The sequence below is a fragment of the Artemia franciscana genome, chromosome 10 (assembly GCF_032884065.1).
Source record: "Artemia franciscana chromosome 10, ASM3288406v1, whole genome shotgun sequence".
NCBI classification, from domain to species: Eukaryota; Metazoa; Arthropoda; class Branchiopoda; order Anostraca; family Artemiidae; genus Artemia; species Artemia franciscana.
In genome coordinates, this window is record NC_088872.1 from 9,188,582 (window position 1) to 9,212,805 (window position 24,224).

Here is a 24,224-nt window from a genome sequence, read left to right on the forward strand (position 1 = left end):
GAAACTTAGTTAAATGGCCACAACTAAGGCCACAACAGGCTAGAACTAAGACAAAATGGAGGAAATGGAGCACACATCCGAGGCAATATATGGCAAGAATAGCCCAAGAGTATCTCAGAAAATGTCATTTAAACCATCTATCATTCAGATTGGACAATAAAACTGAAAGATGTATTTATGATTGCATTGCATGGGCTATCGTTTGTCACTATGCCTATTTTAATGTACCTTCCGGATAAGCAGCTTGAGAAATTTGAGCGGGTCGTAGAGGAGAGGACAGCCCCTTTCATATACGGAGTAATTTCTGTTCGTTTAAAGTTTTGATGTCACTCCTTATTTTCATTTATAGAAAACTTGTTTTTAGTTTAATTTCTTTTTTTTAATAAATAAAGGTTTTGATTTTGGCTCACCGCATATGAATTATTAAAACAAAATTTTCCTATTAATTTTACTGTTTATGGCTAAATGGCTTTCTCAAAATTCTTATCGGACGATTTTGAGAAAAAACGGCAGGGTGGGGGCCTAGTAGGCCACTAATTTTTTGGGTTACTTAAAAAGGGTACTAGAACTCTAATTTGACTTACGAACATTTTTATTAGTAACAAATATGCATAAATTAGGAATTAACCTACGTAAAGAAATTCTACGTTTTTATAATTTTATTACGTATACGAGGGGGCTGGCCGCCCCGTCAATACCTCACTCTTTACGCTAGAGTTCAAATTTTGTTCCAATTCCTTAAGAATGACCCCTGAATCACAAAGGCGGTTTAATTAGGATGAATAGATCTCTGGAAATTACCAAAAATGCTTTAATGTAAAGAGCGAGGTATTGAGGAGGAACGAACCCCTCATATACGTAATAATTTCGATTCGTTTTAAGTTTTAATGCTACTCCTTAGTTTCAGCTGAAAACTTGATTATTTTTCTTAATTTCTGATTGTTTTTTAACAATGCTGAGAAATCCAGCACCCCCTTCCTCCATGGAAAGATCCTCCCACGTAACCCCCTCCTCCGACCACCCCCACTAGAAAAAATCGCCTACCCCAGAAAACGTCTGCATACTTCCCAATAATCAGTATTATATGTAAACAATGGGCAAAGTTCATAGCTTGCAGCCCTTCCCTTGGGGACTGTGGGTGATTAAGTCGTCCTCAAAGTTTTTAGATTTTCGACTATGCTGAACAAATTGGCTATCTCGTAATTTGATCCAGTGACTTCGGGAAAAAATGAGCGTGGGAGGGGGCCTAAGTACCCTCCAATTTTCCTTGAAAAGTTACTTAAAAAGGTAACTTAGAATGTTACAACATTCTAAGACCACTGGGTTGGTACGATCACCACTGTAAAAAAAAAAAATAATAATAATAATAATAATAAACACGCATCCGTGATCTTTCTTCTGGCAAAAAATATAAAATTCCATATTTCTACAGATAGGAGCTTGAAACCTCTACAGAAGGATTTTCTGATACGTAGAATCTAACGGGGTGATTTTCATTAAGATTCTTCTATGACTTATAGGGGGGGGGTTCCCCTTTTTCGAAAATAAGGCAAATTTCCTCCGATTTTCAAATTTTATATATTCAAAATGAGCATAAAAATCCGATTGTTTTGATGTATCAATTTGTATCAAAATTCAGTTTTTTAGAATTTCGGTTACTACTGAGCAATGTCGCTCCTTACTAACAGTTCGTTACCACAAACTGTTAGAAAAGGCAGCGTAGTTTAGGCAGATATTTTAAATATATGAGCATGGTCACTCAAGGCCGAGAATTCCCATATTAGATGGTGAAATTTCAATGCCAGACACACCAAATGAAATATGCCAAATTGCTAACATAATACAAAAGCTAACAACGAATGACCAACTATTGCTATGTAACACAGCAACAAGCAGAATAAGCAATGACAGCGTGACCTCCACTAAATCAAATCTCGGAATACCATCATCTTAACCGACAAAGAGGAAGAGCTGCTTTTCGTATAAGATCAGGACATTGTGGCACAGGGTACATGGGACGTTCTTATGGTGAAAATCCCAATTGTGAAAATTGTGGAATAAATGAAACATTGGAACATATTTTGTTTGATTGTCCATCATATGTAAATTATAGAAAAAATATTCAGGATTTTTTTGCATTGAATGGTTCACCAATGCAGATGAACCGTGCTACATAGAAGAGTGAACATTCATTAACAATAATTGGTCTCATATTGGAATTTTTGTCCAAGACTGATAAACTTGGAAATGTGTAGTGCCTTATCTATAAAATTTTATATAGTGTCGACTTTCAGTTTATAGCAGTCAGAAGTTTCCTGTACATTGAAGAATGAGAAACAAGCCGAAATCTGGTTACAAGGTCTTTGAAGACATGTGGTGACCTCAAATCAACTCAACTCAACAATCAAGACCGAGACTTCGTTTGGCCACCCCATTAAGTAGCAAGTTAGCTGAGATTGCAAGAGCTTAAACCTTTACAGCAAGTAAATTCACAAATACTGAATTAGCACTTTTCGAGATAGTCTCTTATTCTTGAACAAGTCAGTGTAGAAATAAAGCTCAGCATGAGCGTTAATGTAAAAAGAAATCTTACTTCAAAGGCTAGCGTAAAGAAGGGTTTATAGCTGGAAAAACACCGCATCTACCCAGCTTCGAATAAGTCAGCGTGAAGAAACCTCAAAATGAGGACTTTTCAGAAAAATAATTTCTGACTTCAAAAGTATGCCCAATGTATGGCCTTATAATTATTAAGAAAATATGGTCAATTATAGCTTGAAAAAAGCTACGTCCCTCTACACCACAATATAAAAGCTCAAAAATGATTTAGGGTTAGTAAACTCATCTATTAGAATCAGGCTCAAATACTAATTTTTTTACTTTTTTTTGGAAGATGCCTCTCTGCTATCTATTTAAACATTAGAACGAACACATAAATTGAAATAATCATGTATTGATTGCTGAGTAAGAAAATCTAACCTAAATACTTGCTTTTTAATAAAAAAAGAAGCTATCTACGATTGCGTGAATTAAATATATTATCAAGTTATCCCAATGGCATTGGCAAAAATAAGAGAACAGAAAATTTATATGACTAACTGGTAAGTGTTTTACAAATATAGATGGCAGTCTTGTACGAAAACTTTAAAGTTAGTTTTTTAAATACTTAAATTTTTATGCTAGTATTCTACTTATTTTGCATCATGTGTATTAATATCTTCATAAATTTACTTTTAAAAATTTTCCAGAAAGGAAATTTTCAAAGAAAAGTAAAAGAGTTACATTGAAACCTAAAACGTCTAAAACCAAGCCATTTAATAATTATAAGTTAAAACTAGAAATTACTATTAGTGAAAGGTGGTGTAAAAGGGATAATTACACTAAGCATAAAAGCCACAGATACTGCTTTGGACAAATGGATTCATCTTAAAACGGAGGGAAATTAAAATGTAAATCTGATTAAAATCAAGACAAACATGAATTGCTATAAATAAGAGAAAAAGTGCGACCTTCTCAAACCTCATAATGCCTAAAGTGGGACTATTGCTCTTCTGAAAACTGCTTAAAAGATAAACTAAAAAAAAACAGAGGGAGGGGGGTAAAAATTAAATATAGCCAGGAATTAGGCTTTTCGAGGTTTTCCCGATGTGGTCAATAAGAGAAACGAGGTAGTGGGAAGTAGAAGTGGATTTTAGGTTCTCAAATTAACTCAGGTCAGTAAAAGGTGAGATTTTCTTCTTTAGCCAATCAGAAAGGAATCCTTCGTACAGTTTTGAGAAAATGGAGTAAAAGTAGTAGGACGAACGCCTTCAAAACCAGGGTTTCCTGATTATCAAATAAAGCACTGCTTATCAATTAAACTCTACCGACTTCCTTAAGAAATGAACACAGAGACCTTTTGCTTTTGTGTACATGAATTGATAAAGTATGAGGGGTGTTTTTCGAGATATTCTATGTATTGTTCTTCATGCGTCTACATTGCTTCTTTCCTCATAATTGTTTGTTTTGTTTTTTCGAATCGTGTAACTTAGATCATCTGATTTGGTTTCAGTTGATCTTATTTGTATTTAGCATTGTATTTCTGTTGAGATATGATCTTGGTCTTCTGAAGATTCTCTCAATTTTTCGCTAGTTCTGTCTTAAGAAACTTAGCTTTGGTTTCCACTAGCGAGTAAATTTGCTATTACTGAAACGGTTTTTAGAGTAATTTAATGTTCTTTAGATTTTGTTAGTTGCAAAATATGACGGTTAATTTAATTTGTATAATTTACTGAGAGATTTCAAAGTCATCAATATCTTCCAAAAGCAAATGTCTAAAAATATTTCAACGGGGTTTTAAAGTCATATGGTTCAATGCTAGGGCAAGGTTGAAATACATCTTCGCTAAAACTACGACTGAACGACTTGCATATAAAGTCAGATAAACATAGAGCAATTTAGTAGATTCTACTTTTGAAAAAAAAAACCTTATAAGCTGATATCTAATGGTCGTTATAGAAGGGTTAGCTGTAGAAGTACAAAAATAAATAATATCGGATGGATTGTTTACGATGGTCAAGGAATTAGAAGCCAGGAAGTTTTCTACTTCAAGAATAAGCAGAACCGATGGTTATTTCTTTATTTTCTAATTAAAATATGACCGTAACACGCTCATTGACCGTTTGATTGGATATGGTAGCCAATTTATGACTTATCTTCACAAGATTTGAAGCACTGAAAGAATTTTAACTCTTTAATTTTTTTTAGTAACATCTTTATTTATTATTGATATGTGGAATTTCACACTGCTTATCTACAAAAGGTTTTTGAATTAAAATGACATCGTAATTTGTTCTTTTCAAGTCTTTACATAAAATCATTTTAACACTCCCGCGGTGTTCCAGTGACCCGCTAGTGCTGTAAGAAAAAGAAGGAAAACATGTTTTTTTTTCGGAATTGTTTTTGGACATTTTTGCGGGCACACGAAATTTCCGCGCATTTTGGTTCCGCAATAAGCTTTTACTGTTAAGATGAATCAAAATAATAACTGCCATTTCAGAATCAGTATCAAAGAAAAATTTTCCTTACGAGACAATTTGTTTTCACTTTTGTTTTTAAATGCGTTTTCAGATTTTTGTTCCTATGGGCCGTGGGCTACTCTGATGTCTGTTCGAGCCCTGGGCACGAATCGTTTTACTGTCATATATATTATATTTACCTGTATTATGTTTTCCTGTTTGAAAATTTGCTTTTTTACCTGTCTTATGTATTCAAATATACAAAGCAGAAGGAAAATAATTATTTTGTTTTAAAAAGGTTACATAATAATTAACCAATGAATAAAAATTATCTCATCCGAGTTAACTTTTATCACTTCAGACAAAACAGACTGAGTTACATTTTCTAGTTATAGTGTTGATTTAAGGAGGTTGGATTTGAAAGCGGTTAAGTTTAATGGGGGTTGAATTGAATGGAGGCTGAGTTTCAAGGGGTTGAGTTAAATAGGATTGGGATAAACATGGGTTGAGATACATGGGGTTAAGTTAAATGGGGTTGAATTAAGTAAGGGTTCAATTTTACGTAGCCTTAGTTGCTGTATAGGGGTCTAGTTGAATCTGGTTGAGTTAAATAGGGGTTGAATCAAACGCAAGTCAAGCTACAAGAGGATTGAGTTAAAGTGGATGAGTTATACAAAGAATGGGTTGAACGAGGGTTGATCTAAGCGGGTTGAATTAAATGAAGATGAGTTAAATAAGGATTTAATTGCATGGGAACTACAGTATTAACCGATCCATGACCTAGAAAATATTTTGGATTTAAATAGGTGAAATACACATTTAAATAATCAAAACATTGGAATTAAAACATGTAAAGAATAATGCTCAAAAGAGGATTATAAGAGTAGCCACGTGGGTTTCATTCCGGTTATTCTCTATTCATTAGAAAACACTACAAAAAAACAAAACAAGAAAAAGTAATTTCAAAACCTTGTCAATCTGCTTCACTTAAAATACAATGTGTTCGTATACTTTAAACATCAATGTTTTCCAAATCTATCATTTGCAAGTTTTTTTTCTCCTGTAGGTCAAAATGGCACTTACAACTGAGAAAAGATGCTCTACAGGAGCAGACAACGCAATTTGTATGATATATTCTGTGAATAGTTTTTGAAATCATTGGTGAGTCAACATTTTTCCTCTTGTGTTCAAGGAACTGTAGAATCTCTAATTAAAAACAAGAGTTGACAAGTTTAAACTAAGTATCATCTTTAAGACTTTCCCCTTCCATAAGCGAAAACACCCTCTGTACGCTCAATTTTGTTTGTATTTTTAATCTTTGACGTCAGATAGACCTTTCGCTTTGTCCTTTCGTTTAGTAACTGTAACCACAAGTCTCATTTCTATGAGCAGATAATCATTCAAGATTGCTCTTCAGTCTACTGAAAGCTGCCAAGTATAGAAATAGAGATGGTAGGAAATTGGAAATTACAGACTCCCTCAAGGTTTTACCCTAGAAGTCCATAGAAGACTCTTGTCTAACAATCCTGTCTAAAGAGTGACCACATATTTTTAAATTGCTCTCCTATTCCTCTACGTCATGTTGGTAAGGATCGACGATTTGTCTTGTTTAATGAGGCGGTCGTTGGAGCGAAGCAAAACATTACCAAGCCAGTGGAGCTATCAAAACTTGATGAAGCTTGAGATTTTGTCTCAAGCTATCGTTGAATGTGTAAGCATACTTCTTCTCAAGATATATCGGTAAACAGCCTTGTTGGAAGTCTGCTCTGACGTCCGGTAGTGTAAAATTTAACGTGGGCAGTGGTGGTCCAAAATCTCTAGAGCACGTCTGTGAGCTCCTATGATGGGCCTTGATTCAACGCCATACAGTAGGTGTTCCCTAATTATTGGCACATATGTTTATCTTCGTTTGCAAGCTGATTTCTCGACAGACCCAGAGATGTTTGCAAAGTTAAGCGAAACTCCGTGATCTCTTGACATAATTTTCTTTATTTCTTGATGAAATCCTCCCTTTGGGTGTACCTCGGGTCCCAAATAAACGAAAGCGTCCACTTTTTCAAGCGGGGGATTTCCGCAAAGATTTTCGTTCAACTGAATCAAAGGCGACGCCAAAGTACAAAAATATGTTGACATAGGGATGGTTGTGTCTTTTGCATTGCTCCATGATCAGGAGATGGACAAAAATATTATTCGGGAATCCACTGCCATACCTATATCTGAAATGGTTTTCCCGTGTTTGCTTATCTCCTAGTGTTTGAAATCTACATAGTAGAATGGGAGGAAAAAGTACATACATACTTATTTTCAATACTGCACTATAAGTGTATTTAAGTATTTACTAGAGACATATTGAGAATACTTAAATGATTATCTTTAATAATTTCATTTAAAAACCATCCTATCACTTTCCTTGTACCTGCAGGAGTTTCCAAGGCAATCATTTAGCCAAAATGACAGCAACTTTGCCATTTCGGCATTTCTGATAGTGAAGTGGCAAGTAAGTAAATCTTTGCATGGTAACTATCATGACTACATCCCATTCATCATGCATTCAAGAAAAGAGGAAACAAGACAAAGAATACAATTGAAACCTCAAGGCATCCAAAATTCCTCGCATCCCGTATGTTACATGGCCAAGCTTCTGTATATTTGTCATTAGTGAAGGATTTAACCGGAATATCTTTATTTGAGCTTTAAGAACTGCATACTTATATGCATAGCCCATAGCTTAGTATCATGCCTGTATAGGCCCAGCACCAGCAGGTCTCAGAAGACGCTGGAATTCTATTCTGTTACCTCAAATATTAGTAAATTTAGAATTTACCCATTGCTTAAATTGACAGACGGCATATATATGGTAAAATTCTAGTTAATTGACTTCTTGCTATATCAGAAAGAGTTTAGGTTAGGAAAGTGAAACTTTCAGGGGTGAATCTACAGACTAAATTATGTCCCGGAAAGGTATTTTGAAGCAACTACCTCCACTCCTTCTCCCTTTTGTGGGCCTTGACCTTTGATGACCTTTAAAAATGTGTGTATTATAAAAGTGAAACCTTGCAAAATAGATCTTCTGCTTAATTGAAGTACAACAAAATTGTTTTCAGCTTCATAACTTTGCTCAATTCCATTTTATAAGGTTTTAAAGATATGCAACTACATTTCCTAAATTTTGAAAAAAAACATTGATATGGCTCAAAATTCTACTCAAATATCAGGAATTGCATTTCAAAACTAAAGGCAGAGAAAAAGCAACTAGTAACAGAAAATTAATATAAAATGTTGTTTTGTCAAAATTTCAATAGGTATAGACCTGTCATGGAGGCAAATTTCAGGGCTCTCTAGAGGGAAGAAGAGTGGAGGTGGGTACTTTAAAGTAAATTCCCAGGACATACTTTAGCCTGTAGACACATCCCTGAAAGTTTCACTTTCCTAACCGAAACCCTTGCTGAGATAACAAAAAGTCAATTAACTAGAATTTTACCATATATACAACTGGATGTTTCTCCATGCTCTTCTATACCACTTCAATTAAACAATTTGTTTTGAGCCCCTTAAAGTGATACCTTATTCCTTGTTTTAAAATCTTTATCAGAAATTCTTTAAACAGCATTAATTTTATTCTCACACCATTCAGAATAAAATGCAAAATGTAGGCTATAGGCTATCCTTCATACACATTCCACTTGTTATTTTGCTGATGGTGCTTCTTTGCCATTAATTTGATAAAAGCAGCAAAATGCATAACTTGGGTAATATATATAAATATTAGGGAAGGGGCAAAGTGAAGTACTTTTAGAAATGATATAAGTAGGCTAGGCTATTTAGAATATTTCTTAAGTTGTTTCCAGAATTCCTACATTAGGGAGTCCCAATCATACCCAAATCATGGAAATAATTTGTTGAGGATTGGATATTATGATACCACATTGCTGTATGCATGTCCCTCAGTTGTTTGAGTTTTAGTATATTGAGAGAAAAATATGAAGTTTGGGTTTCTGACAGATTGTTAAGTCTAACAGGGTAATGAACAAAAGTACCCAGAATTCTAATTGTCTTATTTTGAATTATCTGAAGATTATTTTGAATTATCTAAAGACGTTTCTTTCTATCTTGGAAAGTAGTTGAGTTAGATAAATAAAGCTTTCAGCAATGAATACAGAGCCTATAGTACAGTCTTGGAAGGTATTACTAAGTTACCATCTCTATCTTTTCCTTATTTTTAGTGCTGAGAACATTGCATAGCCACATTATAGGCTTATGCCCATTCAAAATTTTGACAAAAAACATTTTACCTTAGCTTTGTATTCTCAGTGTCTGTTTCATTGGCCAAAATTTTTTTTAAATGCAATTCCTAATATTTTAGGCAGATTTTAATCCTTATTCTGTTTTTTTTCTAACTCATAGGATAAATTTACAAATCTCTAAAAATAAGTACAAGTCTAGATTAAGTGACATTGTGAGGCTCAAAACCAGGGGTGTAATTTGCTATGGGACTGGCATAGGGCAAAACACTTGGTAATGGTCTAGATTAGGGGCTATTGAGAAGGAAACATGTTAAGAAAATGATTCTTACCTGATAATATGCAGAATAGCTACCTGAGAATGTTGATCAGATGTCCTAAGGGGTAAAAAAAAGGATCATATATCAAAAATTAGTTAAGGACATTTAATCCTTATTCTGTTTTTTTTCTAACTCAGGATAAATTTACAAATCTCTAAAAAAAAGTACAAGTCTAGATTAAGTAACATTGTGAGGCTCAAAACCAGGGGTGTAATTTGCTATGGGACTGGCATAGGGCAAAACAGTTGGTAATGGTCTAGATTAGGGGCTATCGAGAAGGAAACATTTTAAGAAATGATTCTTACTTCATAATATGCAGAATATACCTGAGAATGTTGATCAGATGTTCTAAGGGGCAACAAAAGGATCATATATCAAAAATTAGTTAAGGACAGGGGCTGGTTGGTCTCCAATCACTGCCAACTTATAAAAAAGGGCTAGAACTCTCAGTCTCCAATCAAATGAGCATCTTTCAAAGTTTCTACAACTATGAGGGGGAGGTTAGGATAGGGAAGGGACAGAATATATGCTGCTCATTTTGGTGTTTAGTGTTAGTCTTTACTTCCATAAAATATTCCCAGAAAGCAAGAGTTATTTAATATTAATTTCTACCTCCAAACCCCTCCCTGCCTGCTCATTCCTTGAAACTAATTCTTATTTACCCAAAGGCTCAACAAGACTTAGGATGGGCTTGGGGCTTATTGCCCTCCAATCACTTCTTACTCTTATTAAGGGCATTAGAGCTTTCAATTTGCAATTGAATGAGCCTTTTTTGAAGTTTATACAGCCCTCCCTTCAATATGAAGTGCCTTTGGGAATAAATAAAAAAAATATTTTATCTAAGCCTTATGCCTGTTTACTATAGGCAATTTGCATTGCCTCTGACTTCAACAGGCTAGTAAAACTTTCCATTTCCTTTCTAATGAATATCCAAGATTATCCTGAAGGAATATAGATGGACACTTAGTGCCTTTACCCCCCCCCCCCCCCCCAATGTGCCAACATATATTTCCCATATATTTTGCCAATGGATCTCTTGTTTCAACCCATGTACCCATGAATTGAATAAACTGTGACAAAACTGAGAAGACTCTCATTAATGCTCTGAAAACTTTAATTAAAGCTATTGAAAACTTTAAAGGTGATTTTATTATTAGAGGTGACTTCAATTTCCCAGAACTGATCTGGAAGGATGGGTACCCATACAACTCTACTGCCAATAGCCTGATTTAAGCTAGACCATTCATTGAGATCATACAAAACCTTTCTGCCTACCAACTAGTATACCAACCCACTTGGTTTTGCCCTTCTCAACAACCCATGGTATTAGATCTGGTGTTATAATCACCACAAGACATCCTGTGAAAAGTAAATACAAAAGAGAGGTTTACACAGAGTACAAGGCAATTAGAAAGGAGCTAAGACTTATTGACTGGAATGAGCTACTTCAGGGCAATGTCAACAACCAGTAGGAGAAATTCCTAACTGTCACCAATATTCAGAGTAGAAACATGACAGAAAGTCTGGTTCCTGTTCCAAAGACATTACCATAAATGACCCCTAGCATTACAAGACAAAGAAATTGGAAACTGCACCACTGGAAAAAAAATGAGATAAGCCTGGTCACTATGAAAAGTACATCTAAACTTGGAACAGACTAGAAAACTTAACAAAACAACTGTACCAAAACTTCAAGCTTAAACTTGCCAATGAATGCAAAAGTAACCTAAAAATGTTCAGAATTATGTGTCCAGTAAAGACTACACTAGGCACTGTGTTAAACACCTCACTACTGATGATGGAAGAAAAGTGACTGACACCCAGAAACTAGCAAACTTACTAAACAAGCAGTTTGCTTCTATTTTCACAACAGAACCAGATAGTGTGCTTCCACCCACTCCTAAACACAATATACCATCTCCCATGAGCATGGTTGTTGTCACTGTACTTATGGTGGAAAAGAGGCTAAAAAACCTTGATGCCAACAAGTTAGCCAGTCCTGATGGAATCCACTCAAGGCTGCTCAAAGAAACAGCCACCAAAATTTCCTCTGCTTTGTGCCATCTGTTTCAGTTTTCTCTCAACAGCAGAGTTGTTCCCTCACAATGGAAGACCACTTATATTACACCTATATTGAAAAAGGAGGACCAGTCTAAAGCTGAAAACTACAGACCTATAAGTCTGTTGTCTGATGTTACTAAGGTTTTTAGAGAAAATTGTCAATGATGCGTTTCTCAAGCAGCTTGTTTTCTACAGCATTATCTCAGGCAAACAACATGGTTTTCATCCCTGGAAGTCAGTTGAAACTAACCTACTTAAAACTTATGAGCTAGTTACTCAGCTTCTTGATGGAGGATTTTCTGTCAACCTAATTCTACTAGACATTGCCAAACCCTTCAACAAAGTCCCTTGTAGACATTTTTGCTCCAAACTTACAGCTGTGTGCATTAACAAAGAGCTAGTTGACTGGTTAATGGACGTCCTTGGTGGCAGAACAAAAGGTTTGGCTCTTTACCACAGATGGAGAGAAGTCTTTTCAACATCTTGCCAAGTTCTGAGCAGTGTCTCTCAAGGAACTGTCCTCAGACCTACCTTATTCCTCATCTACATCAATGACCTGGTAGCTTAAACAAAAAACCACCTGAATCTTTATGCTGATGACTCCAAGCTATTTGGTACTGTGAACAACAGTAGCCTACAAGCTGACCTTAACCAAATTCAAGCACAGGCTCAGGCTTCTCTCCTTCAACGTCTCAAAGTGTATCACTCTTCATTTCAGCCATGGCAAATCACAGCACCAGTATATCATGTATGATGGCAAAACATCATTGACAATCTTGCTTCCTACTCCTAGTAGTGGTAGAGACTTAGGAGTCCTGTTGAATGACAGTTTAAAATTCCATGAGCACACTGTAAAAACAGTTTTGAAAGCAGACCCAAATTTGGGACTTTTGAAAAGAACCATCAGTAGTCAATCCTCCACAGTTTTTCTGAAACTATACAAAGCTCTGGTCAGGCCAGTCCTGGATTTTAGAATATTTTTGCTGATCATTTCTACCAGAGCAACATCCAGCTTGTTAACCAAATGCATTGATGGTTTATGCAGTCAGCCCTACTGCAATCTGCTAACCTCCCAATACCCGTTTTTTATCATAGGCATTATGACATGATGCTCACCTACAGGTACCTCCAGCAAGTAGACCAGAAGCTGTTCACCTTCTTCTCCCACCAAAGACAAACACAAGGACATTCTAGAAAGCTTTTCAAATCCACCATTAACACCAAGGTCCAACTAAGTTTTGGTTGATGACATGTTTTGTTTTGTGAATGCAAAGTGTATTCAAGGATAATTTAAGGAATGACTAAAGTATTGGCCTCTCTTTTGAGAAAAATCAAAATATGATTTACTTATTTTAAGTCACTAGTATCTCAGTTCAGAGCTAGACCTAAATTTTGGTATTTAAAGATCTCGACAGCCTCTCTATGATACCAGACAAGGTAAAGGCCCTATCCTGAAAGGTGAAAACTCTGGTGTTTACAGAATTCTATTCTCTTGTGGTCTTTGGCACATTGGAAGGGCCAATCAATAGCTTGTAGATAGAACAGCTAAGCACTACTTCAATTGATAACATCCTTAAAAAGCAGAAAAATAGAAATTTTTGGCTCAGCCCTTGCAGACAGATTTATGACCACCCAGACCATACTATTTTATTTAACTAATCGAGTCTAATTTCATATCACAAAGATGTTGTTCAGCACTATGGAGAGGCTCTTGGGGTTTATAAATACAAAAATTTAGGTATAGATCTGAGCAGCAATACTGGTGACTTAAGAATAAGTGACTCATATTTGGTTTTCTCAAAAGAGAAGTCAATACTTTAATCATCACTGAATCACCTTTGCATTCACAAAATGAATCACATCATCAACTCCTCAGATCTCAAAGTGCTTTTGCATGGGATGCAATTATTAAGATCAGAAATAAAGTAACAAGTTTTCCAAGTATTTAGTTGCTGGTCATTGGCTTGGGCAAATGAAACTTCTCCACTTGCCAATCATTTACTAGTATCCTTTGACATTGGTTCAGAAGTTTTTGAATTTTTGCTAACTGTGGGTATTGGTGAGTGACTCACCTTTGATTTTTAGGTATTTGGTTTTAATTATTTTAATTTTGGCTTTTATTGAATTTCATTCTTTTTTTGATTTTATTTTTTTTTGTTAGATTTTGTTTTGTTTTTTTTCATGTTGTGTTTCCACTTTGGTTTGGTTTTCTTTGTCTTTACACATTTTTGGTAGTCTCCTTAAAAATTTTTTTTGTTCATGCTGAAGAAGAGAAGCAGTTGTCCTCCCTAAATATTTGCTTTGTTTTTCAATATTTTAATTTGAACTTAAAACAATACACTTTGATTAGTTTTCTTTATATTCAAGCTTTAAAGAAAGCATCTGAACCCACTCCCCCCAAGAATAAGATGTTTTTCTTTTCTCCAATAAAAATGAGGGATTTGCAGCTCAAAAACACTTTTTGTGTTGATAACCCCTTCCACAAGAAAGATTGTGTGATACAACCAGAGAGTGCACCTTAACCACACATTGGTTTCTTCTCTTTCTTTGTTGGGGGGGGGGGGAATTTGGTTGGAGAAAAATTTACTTTCAAATGATGATCTGAAAGTAACCTCTACTAAAAACGTGAAGCCATCTAAGGCAAACATAACAGTGTATACATCCTTACAGGGAAAAATCCTTGCAATAAGAAGGAATATTCTAAGCAAACAGTCAGTATAAAACAAAGAATAGTAGGATTAATGTTCCTTTTAAAGTGGTATTTGTTTTTACATAGTTTTTTTTTCACTGGATGTTATGGAAAGGAAATTGTGCTAGAAATAAGTCTTCAACAGCTGTCTGCATGTTTGGATGGTCAGTAATGTCATTAGGCATTCTTTTGCCGAATTGGGCAGAATATGTGAAATTAATTTATTATTATATGTTTATCATGTACATAAACGCTTGAACATACAAGGGGGGTGTCCCCTCCAAATGGGTCCAGAAGAGTCTCTTCCCCAAGATTGGTCTTTCAATGTGCAGCTGGTATAGTGTATTTGAACTCCAGTAAACAAAAATTATTTTTCAGGAAATCACTGGGAATACTCCAAATGGCGAACCCAATAAGGGCAATAGTGTCCCGTAAAAAAATACGATATAAACAGGATGGTTTTGACTTAGATTTAACTTGTAAGTTCTTTTAAGTTTATGATTGTTTTAAAAATCTATAATTGTCTCATGTTTACCTTCTTTGACCATTCTTACATGATTTATTTATTTATTTTGTATTGATAACTGTTTTATGTTTTATTCTTACTGTTTTATTGTCTTACGGTTTCTGTTTTTATTGATCCTGATTTTGAGAGAAAAACTACCCAATTTCCCATTTTCAAAGAGAAGGTCAGGTTGAACTGCTTTGGACAACTGTCAAAATACTTTTATGAATGAAGTGAAAACTTTTTATCAATGAAATGTAATGCTTCCTCTGTTAAAAGAAACGGAATATTCCTTCTGTATCTCTTTCTTTTTCATATATCTCAGTATCTCTCCCCCCACCCCTCCCTCTCTCTCACACACATACACACATGATTTTAAGCTAAACTAGCTATAATTGAATTAATCACATCTTTGATGTAAAATTTGTGCTGCCATCCTCCTTTGAAGAATATAGGCTATTAGCTTTCATTAACTTTTGATGTTTTCCTGCTCAACTAAGTTAATTGAAGCCTTAAAATAAGAAAATATGGCATGATCTCTTGTAAGGATGTTGTGGATTTGCTAAAAGATATGTTGCTAGCTGAAAGATATGAATGTCAAGTCTGTTTTAACCACCACAAAAGCCAGTTAATTAAATGAGTCCTATCGTATTTTTAATCATCCTTAAAATTCTCTAAAAATGAGGGCTAAAAACAAAAAACAAGACGTCACTCAAATTAACACCAGAAACAAGACCAACACTCTTTTTGGTTATCAACTAGTTTTTAAAAGGGAGTTTGGTAATGTTGCATGCTTAAATGGACTTCAGCATCTTATACTCTGCTCAAGTACATAGGTATAGCTAGGGATTTTTTTTTTTGAAACAATTTCTTTTGAAGTTGAGGTAGAGAGGTATTTTGAACTTTTGGTTGTAGGCTAGTAAACTCTTTGACTCAGAATTGCACGTGGCCAAATAGCCTAATTCCCCTTTTATTGTAGCAAGATCTGGAATTTTGCATTGAATTGTTGTAATCGTTAATTCTTCAGTCGGTATTTATCATTGCCCTCTCGAGGTCCTACATCGATAAGACCTCATCCATTTTTCATGCTACCAAAAACCTGAAATTCAACAAGGGCATAGTCAGATCATTATTAGCTATTCCATTGTAGTGCAACTACCCGTTTGCTCGTACAAGATTCACGAAATATTTCCACTTCCTTCTGCGTGGGGAGCAGTAGCCAGGTTTCATTCTGTCATTGAGGTTTATTCTGCCCATGTACTGAATGCAGTTCTGGACCACCTATGAGCATTATACATGTATATACTCTTGATTGTTTCTTATCCCAATGCTTGACGAAAGTCTCAGCTGTATTACAAGTACCTTTGGAAGCCATTAACGCTGGCTTATCATTTTACCACTGGGCCCTAGCTGCAGCAAGATCACTTTTATAACAGTTGTCACCCCTAACTTTATTTACCCATCATCTCTCCCCTTCCATAAGAACTTTGCCCAATCGGTTTTTGATGTCTGTTGCAGATGCATTGATTTCTCGAGCTTACTGCTCTTCAAGGAGGGTAAATACCGGATGGATGTAACGTATGAAGGGTAAATACCGGATGGATCTGGTAAATACCAGATGGGAATACCGATCAAAAAATAAATTGGAAATGCTTAGTTTAGTCTTAGCTAAGAAAACAACAGAGCTCCTGCCGATTCCTTTTTAACTGGTGCTGCAGGAAAGATGGAAAGGAAAGGAACCTGGAGGAAAGATTTTGTTTTTCAGGTAAATTCCGAAATCTAGCACTAGTCCATGAGGTGAACCATTTTTCTAAGCTCAAGGAATGTGACTTATTCAGTACATATTCCTTTACTTTGATTTGTCGATGAGATGACCCCATCTGTTCATTGACGGAGTACTGAAGAGTTCTTGGAACAATGACAGATTGAACTCACTTTAAAGTAACTTTTCAAAGCTTGGCATTTGACCTTTGCTCATCAGATGTTCCGTCATACATGACAAAAGTGAGCAGTTCTACTAAAATGAATAGGTGTTTTCTGATACTGTGTTCACTTCTCCAAGGCTGTAGACCTTGGCAAGACGGTTCAAATGAGAATCACAATACCCATAACTTTTTTTAGCTTACGCGAAATGATACTAGATGCAACTCTCACTTCTTTCTTTCATATTTCTTCTTTCATGTATTTATTTCTTATTTCTTATTAATTACATCTTATTTCTTTTTTATATCTTTATACTTCTTTCTTTCATCTTTCTTCTTTCGTATATTTATTTTAATGTTTCTTATTAATTATAGCTTATTTCCTTCTTTTATTTATTCTTATTTCTCTCTTTCGTATTTCTTGTTTCATATATTTCTTTCTTGTTTCTTATTAATTACATCTTATTTCCTTATTATTTCTTCATACTTCTTTCTTTCATATTTCTTCTTTCATATATTTATTTCTTATTTCCTTCTTTATTTCTTCAGACTTCTTTCTTTCATATATTTATTTCTTATTAATTACATCTTATTTCCTTCTTTATTTCTTCGTACTTCTTTCATATTTCTTCTTTCATATATTTATTTCTTATTAACTACATCTTATTTCCATCTTTATTTCTTCATACTTCTTTCTTTCATGTATTACTCTCACTTTCTTTCATATAGTGGCGGTTCATAGCAGAGGTAGTCTCTTTAAAGAATCCTTTAAAATTGTATTGGTAGCAAGCAATAAAAACCTGGTCTTTTCCACAATCACCACCTATTTTCTTGGTTTTGGCCTTATGTTTTGTGGCACTTGTTGCATTGAAAGTTTCTTGTCAGGTAAAAAAAAAACTAACATTACCAAGAATTATGTTTCTGAAACGTGGGCATCTCGAAAGACGAAGTAGGGTTTCCTAGATATTTTCAAGAGGAATTGTCTGTGCATTGTTCATCTTTGGACATTAGCTTATGAAAGAGGTCCTTTTTCGTGTTTTTTTCAGTATGGTCACCTTTTTTTTTACAGAAAGAAGAATGACATGTAACAAGAATATTGTTTCGAAATAATTGTTGGTTATAGACTGTAACGCAATATTGAATCTTCCCATGAATTGAGCTGTCATTTTTAATCGTCTAGTGACAGATTTGGCGACAAGCTGTAAAATTTGATCCGTGCGATACCGTTTGAAGACACTTTAAAGGCTCAAACTCCTTATTAGTTTTTAGCCATGATTTCTTTTTTTCATCCTAGTCTTTGTTGTGATCTCGAGTCTATCTACGTGCATCATTGACTAAGGTTCGTAGCTCTTTGGTTTGAAAGCAATGGGATAACGATATATAGAGTGCACCATAAACCATTTTACATAGCGAGGAATTACCATTATGCAATCAGTGTCTGAACTTTCATTGGTGATAACTGTCACCGTTATCATTCAAGCTAGTTCTTCTTTCCCCTACTTAATCAACACTTCATGTCTACCAATTAGGAGTTCTTATAAATAGCTAGTTCTTCTTTCCCCTACTTAATCAACACTTCATGTCTACCAAATAGGATCAAAAAGATTGTCGTAATTAGAACATAAATCAAGGTTGCTTTCAGCTTTTTGAAAATCGAAAGTGCTTCGTCATCTGTAAGCGCTAAAAAAGGTAAAAAAAAGCTAATAAAAAAGTCGATAAATAGTCTCACTAAGCAGGAATGGTAATCTTACTAACAAAGCTTCTGAGCAACTTGAATCTACTGTTGGTAAACATTTATTTGATCTTCTGCAACATAAACGAGCCTATGGCTTACTTTTTCTTTTAGTAGACAGTTTGATAAAACTAAAATAGTTTTTAAATATCCTAGAAATTAAAATATATTATCTTATACCAGATTTTAGCATCAACAATGATGTCTAAGATCGCATATATCTCCATTTTCGTTTTTTCTTCTTTATAGAGTTTTTATCTTTTTATGTTAGTTCCCTGTTTGATTTAGCTATTTAATGTTGTTCTCTTTTGTGATTTTTTTTTTTCGTTTATAAAGGCGTCCAGAGGTAAAGTTGAAATATATGAGCTATTTTTGTTAGTATACTCATTGTCTTGGTTGAAATTTTTACCCGTTATGGACCTATCCGTGTATTTTCATCTTATTTATAAAGCTTTAAAAAATGAGAAAAATCAGCGCAAATAACGTTCAGGTCTTTGGAAGGCAGGGGGGGGGGTGTAGCCCTACACCTGTTTATGGTATTTTCTGTTCGTTTTAACTTGGACTTGATTATTGATTATAATTTCTATTCGTTGGTGATTTTGGGCATTATTTACTGATATTAATTATATTAGTATTACTCTTCAGTTACTATTTGACTTTATGTCTGATTTTCAGGTTTGGTGTAGCCCTCTTCTTTTCTTTAAAACTTCTTTGATAGATTTTTTTTTCATCTTTAATGTCAACTTTTTTAAACCTTTTTTTTAAAGGTCAGCTTCAACTCTGTTTGCAATAAGAAAGCCTTACATTTTTTCATAGCTGTCATTTCGATCCTTTCTGGGAAGAAAAAAAAATGTAAAATCAAAGAAACATAATTTTTAAAAAATACCATTAGTTAATAGAGTCATGCCACGAACTTGAACAGGTCGTCTGATCACATCAGACTTCAAGGAAAGTTAGAATGAGTAAGAAAGGAAAGTAAAGGAAAAGTAGGAAAGTAAAGGGAAAAAAGGAAAGTAGGAAAGTAAGAAAGTCCAGGTTGATCCTGATACATAGCCAGACATAATCATCCTCTACAGGGTGAGGGGGAAGGGAAATAAGAAAAATAGAAAAAAATGCCACTAGATAGCCAGTAGAGCCAGTTACCCTAAAGGCATTTTACAATACGCCATGAAGAATTTTTGTGCAGAAAAATGAAGCTGGACATTTAGAGTTTCAAAAATTCACGCTTCTACATAAACAGCATTGCTTGTAATTTTGATTATCCCAAAATAGAAATCATTAGTATTCCAAACAATAGCCACCTTAAAAAAAATTCAAAGTTAGTTTAAACATCGCCATCTAATAATTTGGAATTTTTCTATAAATAGATGCCATTTGGGAATGTCATTCCTCCTTTTTTAGAAGAAAGCGGTTACATTCTGGAACGAAACATAATTTTAATAAGAAAAAAGGCCACAGTTGTTAAGAGTAATTATATCACTTGGATAAACCCCCCCCCCCCGCCTCCACTCAACAACAATAAAAAGTTTTGGAGTACCAAGTAGGTAGGTATATCTCCCGAGAAAGTAGAGGTTAAGAAAGGAGAGTCCTGCTGGTAAAGGATCTCTTACCCAATTTCACGTCTATTTTATTACGTACCAAAGCTTAACTCTGATTGCGAGTGTTTACTTCTTTTCAGTTTTTAGGTTTTAAATTATTTTTAGGTTTTATATACTTTTTTTTTAGATATTTTACCTAATTTGATTGCTATGGGCTACCCTGCTGCTAAGTTAGAGTCCATCTATCGGAATAACATTGACGAAGTTATTAGATTTTTAGAAGAAAAGCATAAAAACCACTACCGTATTTATAACTTGTAAGTATTGACATTTATTTTCTTGCATTGGCTTATCTATTGCTTATTGATGAAATATGTCCAACAATTGATTCTGGGTTACATCTAGGTTATGTTATGAAATACACCTATGAATGACTGGGCCCAGGAGGGCTGGGGCCCCAACGTTCTGTCCATTATAGATTGTCATGAGGTCAATTTTTTCATATTATCTTTTCATTTTCTGTTGTTACTTATGTTCAATTAATTATTTAATGTTTTAACGCTTGATCTTTGATGTTGTCTTGTATTAGCCTATCTGCTTTAATATTTTGATGAAAATCTGTGGATTAAAATATTTTGATTGGAAGATTAGTTCTGAATCACTTAAGATATCGAAAACGCAATTTGAGTTTTATTTAAAATATAGCTACTTCAGGTAGCTACTAAATGTAGCTACCTTTGCAAGCATACGCCCAGGAGGGTAAGGGAAGTATTTTGATTATTATGAGTTTTCATGACGTCGATTAATTTACACTTTATTTTTAATCTATCCAACACAATTTCATCATGGTTTTCCTGCCCTGTTTTCCTGCCCTGCCCACAAAGAAAAGATGCTCGTAGATTGCTCTAATAGCTGTGTATCTGGCATCTATTATAGTACCAGATCGGTACCTAAGGTCGTTGGTATTATCTCCTTGGAAATTTTATTTTGGGGATTTTTCGAGAGCAAAAATAAAAATAAAAAAGGCAACAGAAAAATATGTCTTGCCCCCCCCCCCCTTCCCGAAAAAAAAATGCTATTAAACATACGCACTTCTTCTAATTGTGTACTATTTCCATTAAGGTGCCTGTTACTTGTGGGTTACCATTTCACCAGCACTAGCTTCTTGGCATTTGTTATTGTTAGTTATTGATAAACTACAGGCTGTTTTTGAGGTTTTTAGTAATCACTGGTAGTGGGTTATATAGCCTGCGCTAAATGCGTTTAAACTGATTAAGAAAACAATATTCAGCCCGTTTATGTAAGTTATAGCGAAGTAGAAGACTAATTTCCCGCGTAGCATTTTGTTCCTCACATGCTCTTGCAAAACTGCAAAGGAAGGCTTAGTCTTCTTTCCAACTTGCTAATGTCAATTTTTTCTAATTTTTCTATTAAATGTCGGTTATACTATCTTTACCCTTTTCTTACCATATCCAAAAATCTATTTTACAATAAAAAAGAAAAAAAAAATAACAGAGTAACTATTTTGTTTAATAGCTAACATATTTTTAGTTTAAAGTATCCGGTCCAACTTGGGAAAATGACTAAGTCCAAATGAAAAAAAAAGTACATCATTATACTATTATTAGAATATATATTATATTATTATATTATTATTGGAATATATACTATTGGAGTAATATATATATATATTATATATTATTGGAATATATATTACTCCATATTCCAGCGCACTGGAATATGCTTGGAATATATGCGGTGGAAGTGCACTGAGTGTTATATTTTCTGAAATCCTGTTAGAATCTGAATAAGAAGTGTTAGGACAAGGACCTTCATTTAATTATAAAAATGAACTAATAATGGAAATTTGATATTTGAGGGCCATTCATAAGCCTTTGGAAGATGATGATGATGAAAGGCGATAATATTGTAACATTTTGAATGCAAAATAAAGATATGACATAGTCCTACGGGATCAAATTACTTAGCCCCTTCCTCCCTTTTATATCTGCCTAAAATTATAATCACAGGTGGCTGATTGAATGTAACCGATTGCCGTAGAATATTAAAAGGAAACTCGATCAAGCGGAAACTATAAGTTCTAGTGCCATTTTTTTTACGAGTTGAAAACGATTCTATGAAACGAAACAGCAGAAAAATTATACTAATAGTTATCCTGGACCAAACAAGAGACAAAAAAAAATATATTGGTATGATCGTTTTATCGTTATTCTTCTTTGATTTAACATTTCCCCTTTTCTTTCTTAGTTGTTATGCTTTAGGTTATTTATTTGTCTACATTGAGGATGCATTAATACCGGCGAAATTTTTATATAATCTTCACTATTTTCCTCCTATTGACCATAGACCCATTCATGTTTTCAAAGTGTTTTTTTTTTTCTGTCATGGCAGGTCAGTTCAGGTTTAGATATCTTATGATTTGAAGACATAAAGAACATTCTCACATAGTATGTACACAATCAGAGATTTTGCTTAACAAGATGGTTAACTGAAAAAAAAAAATATCTACCATCTAGCGTCGCTCCTCTAAACTAGATAGAGAATTAGCAGACTAATTATAATAGCAAACAAAAATGAATAAATAAACTCACTGACTGATCGCTGATAAACTCACTAATCGCAGGGTAAAAAGGCTTCCCCCTTAGCTTTTGGTTCGTTCCCGATCATGGCTAGATATGATTTTTAGACTGAACGGTCGGTGTAGCTATTCCAATGGGAAAAACGGAGTATGCAAAAACTCTGGATGGAAAACTTCCTGAAATATGCAGAATATTATATTAGAGCCTAAGAGAAATTAAATATATACTTGTATAATTAAATAAATAAAATATTTTACACCAGAAAGGGGGAGAGAATAAGTAGTTTTTGCAGAAGGGGTAAGGTATTTTCGATTCAATTTATCAGGAAGTACTGATCGTTATTTATTTATTTTTGTACATTAGACCAAATCGGTAAAAGTAATCTTAAAAATCTTCTCAAACAGGTTAAAAGCGTTTTTCTGCGACACGACTGAAAATTAAATATGTATATATTTTTTCCCCGATGAAAGTAAAGAGGGACATCAAAACTGAAACCGAGAACTTTCCTTTATTGGCAGTGAGTTGTCTCGCCCATCAATTTTCCACTCTTTACGTCAAAGCTATAACTTTGTGAACTATGCTTAAAGAAAGAATGATCCGACACGATAGTAATGTAGAAAAAACTGATCAGTATAGTTTTGAAATAAAAAGTAAGTAAGACGGCACCAGACCCTTAAGGTCCAAACCGGCGGTGCTGATCTCTGTTTCATGACCCTTCAGCCAGAATTTTAATGGGCGGTTGGGGGCCAACCATCATGTGCTTTCGCACACCCTTCCTGCTTACCTTCCCCAGATTTCTTCAGGTACCCATTTAGAGCTGGGTCGACTCTGGATGAGCTTACAGAGTCACGCCACTGACCACCATCCCAAACTAAATAACTGGTCACAACTGGGATTGGACCTGTGCCCCTTGGACACAGAATTCCCACGCCAGCGCACCAACCACTCAGCCAGGACGGCTAATAGTTTTGGAAGGCAATTGGTAAATAAAACACTTGCAATTACCGATTGGCTATATTTTTTGCAGTTTAAAAATACTTTCGCTTATACACCTGTTGAACTTGAGTGTAGTGAGTGAAGTATGAGGGGAGTGGAAAACTTATCAAATACGTTGTCATTTCTTTTGGTCCTGATGTCATTATTATTTTTTTTTTTTTCATTAGGAGAATTTTTGCTTTTCAACTTTAATTCAGTAGAGGTTTTTATAAGTTCTCCAGAACGAAAATGTGAATTTTCGGAAGTTTCAAAATCGAGTAGTGGCATACCCTTTTGACAACTATAAACCACCCACGCTAGAATTCAGGTTGTCTGTCGGTTGGGATGTGGATAAAGAGAGGTTCAGCCCTCTTCACACACAGAGTAATTTCTGTTCGAGTTTTATTTCGCTCTTTACTTACATTTAAAAAAAGTTGTTTTTTAAAATCGAGTTATTTTTTTTTTAAGATGTTCAGAACGAAAATATGACGTTAAAAAGTTTCAAGATCGAGTAGCAACATACCCGTTTGAAGACCATAACCCACCTAAGTTAGAACTGATGTTACCATTCTGCAGGGATGTGGATGAATGGCTTCGATCAAACCCAGAAAATGTTGCTGCTGTTCATTGTAAAGCAGGAAAGGTTA

The 24,224-nt window shown here is 34.6% G+C and overlaps 2 protein-coding genes across 3 annotated transcripts in view; one reads left to right on the forward strand and one right to left on the reverse strand.

Annotated features, from left to right (window-relative positions):
- Positions 1 to 3,118, reverse strand: part of LOC136031747 (alkylglycerol monooxygenase-like) — a 64,771-nt gene extending 61,653 nt beyond the window's left edge. Inside the window, exon 1 of one of the 2 annotated variants that reach the window (XM_065711475.1) lies at positions 3,097 to 3,118. The gene's annotated coding sequence lies outside the window, so the exon portion shown is untranslated. The other variant, XM_065711474.1, reaches the window with a different exon arrangement.
- Positions 3,119 to 7,539: 4,421 nt separating this feature from the next.
- The window catches only part of LOC136031748 (phosphatidylinositol 3,4,5-trisphosphate 3-phosphatase and dual-specificity protein phosphatase PTEN-like), a 45,827-nt gene continuing 29,142 nt past the window's right edge, over positions 7,540 to 24,224 (forward strand). Inside the window, exons 1-4 of the mRNA XM_065711476.1 lie at positions 7,540 to 7,614; positions 14,684 to 14,784; positions 20,190 to 20,319; positions 24,046 to 24,220. Of these exons, the coding sequence (XP_065567548.1) occupies positions 14,706 to 14,784; positions 20,190 to 20,319; positions 24,046 to 24,220 (384 nt within the window). The 5' untranslated portion in view covers positions 7,540 to 7,614; positions 14,684 to 14,705. The remainder of the gene's footprint in view (positions 7,615 to 14,683; positions 14,785 to 20,189; positions 20,320 to 24,045; positions 24,221 to 24,224) is intronic.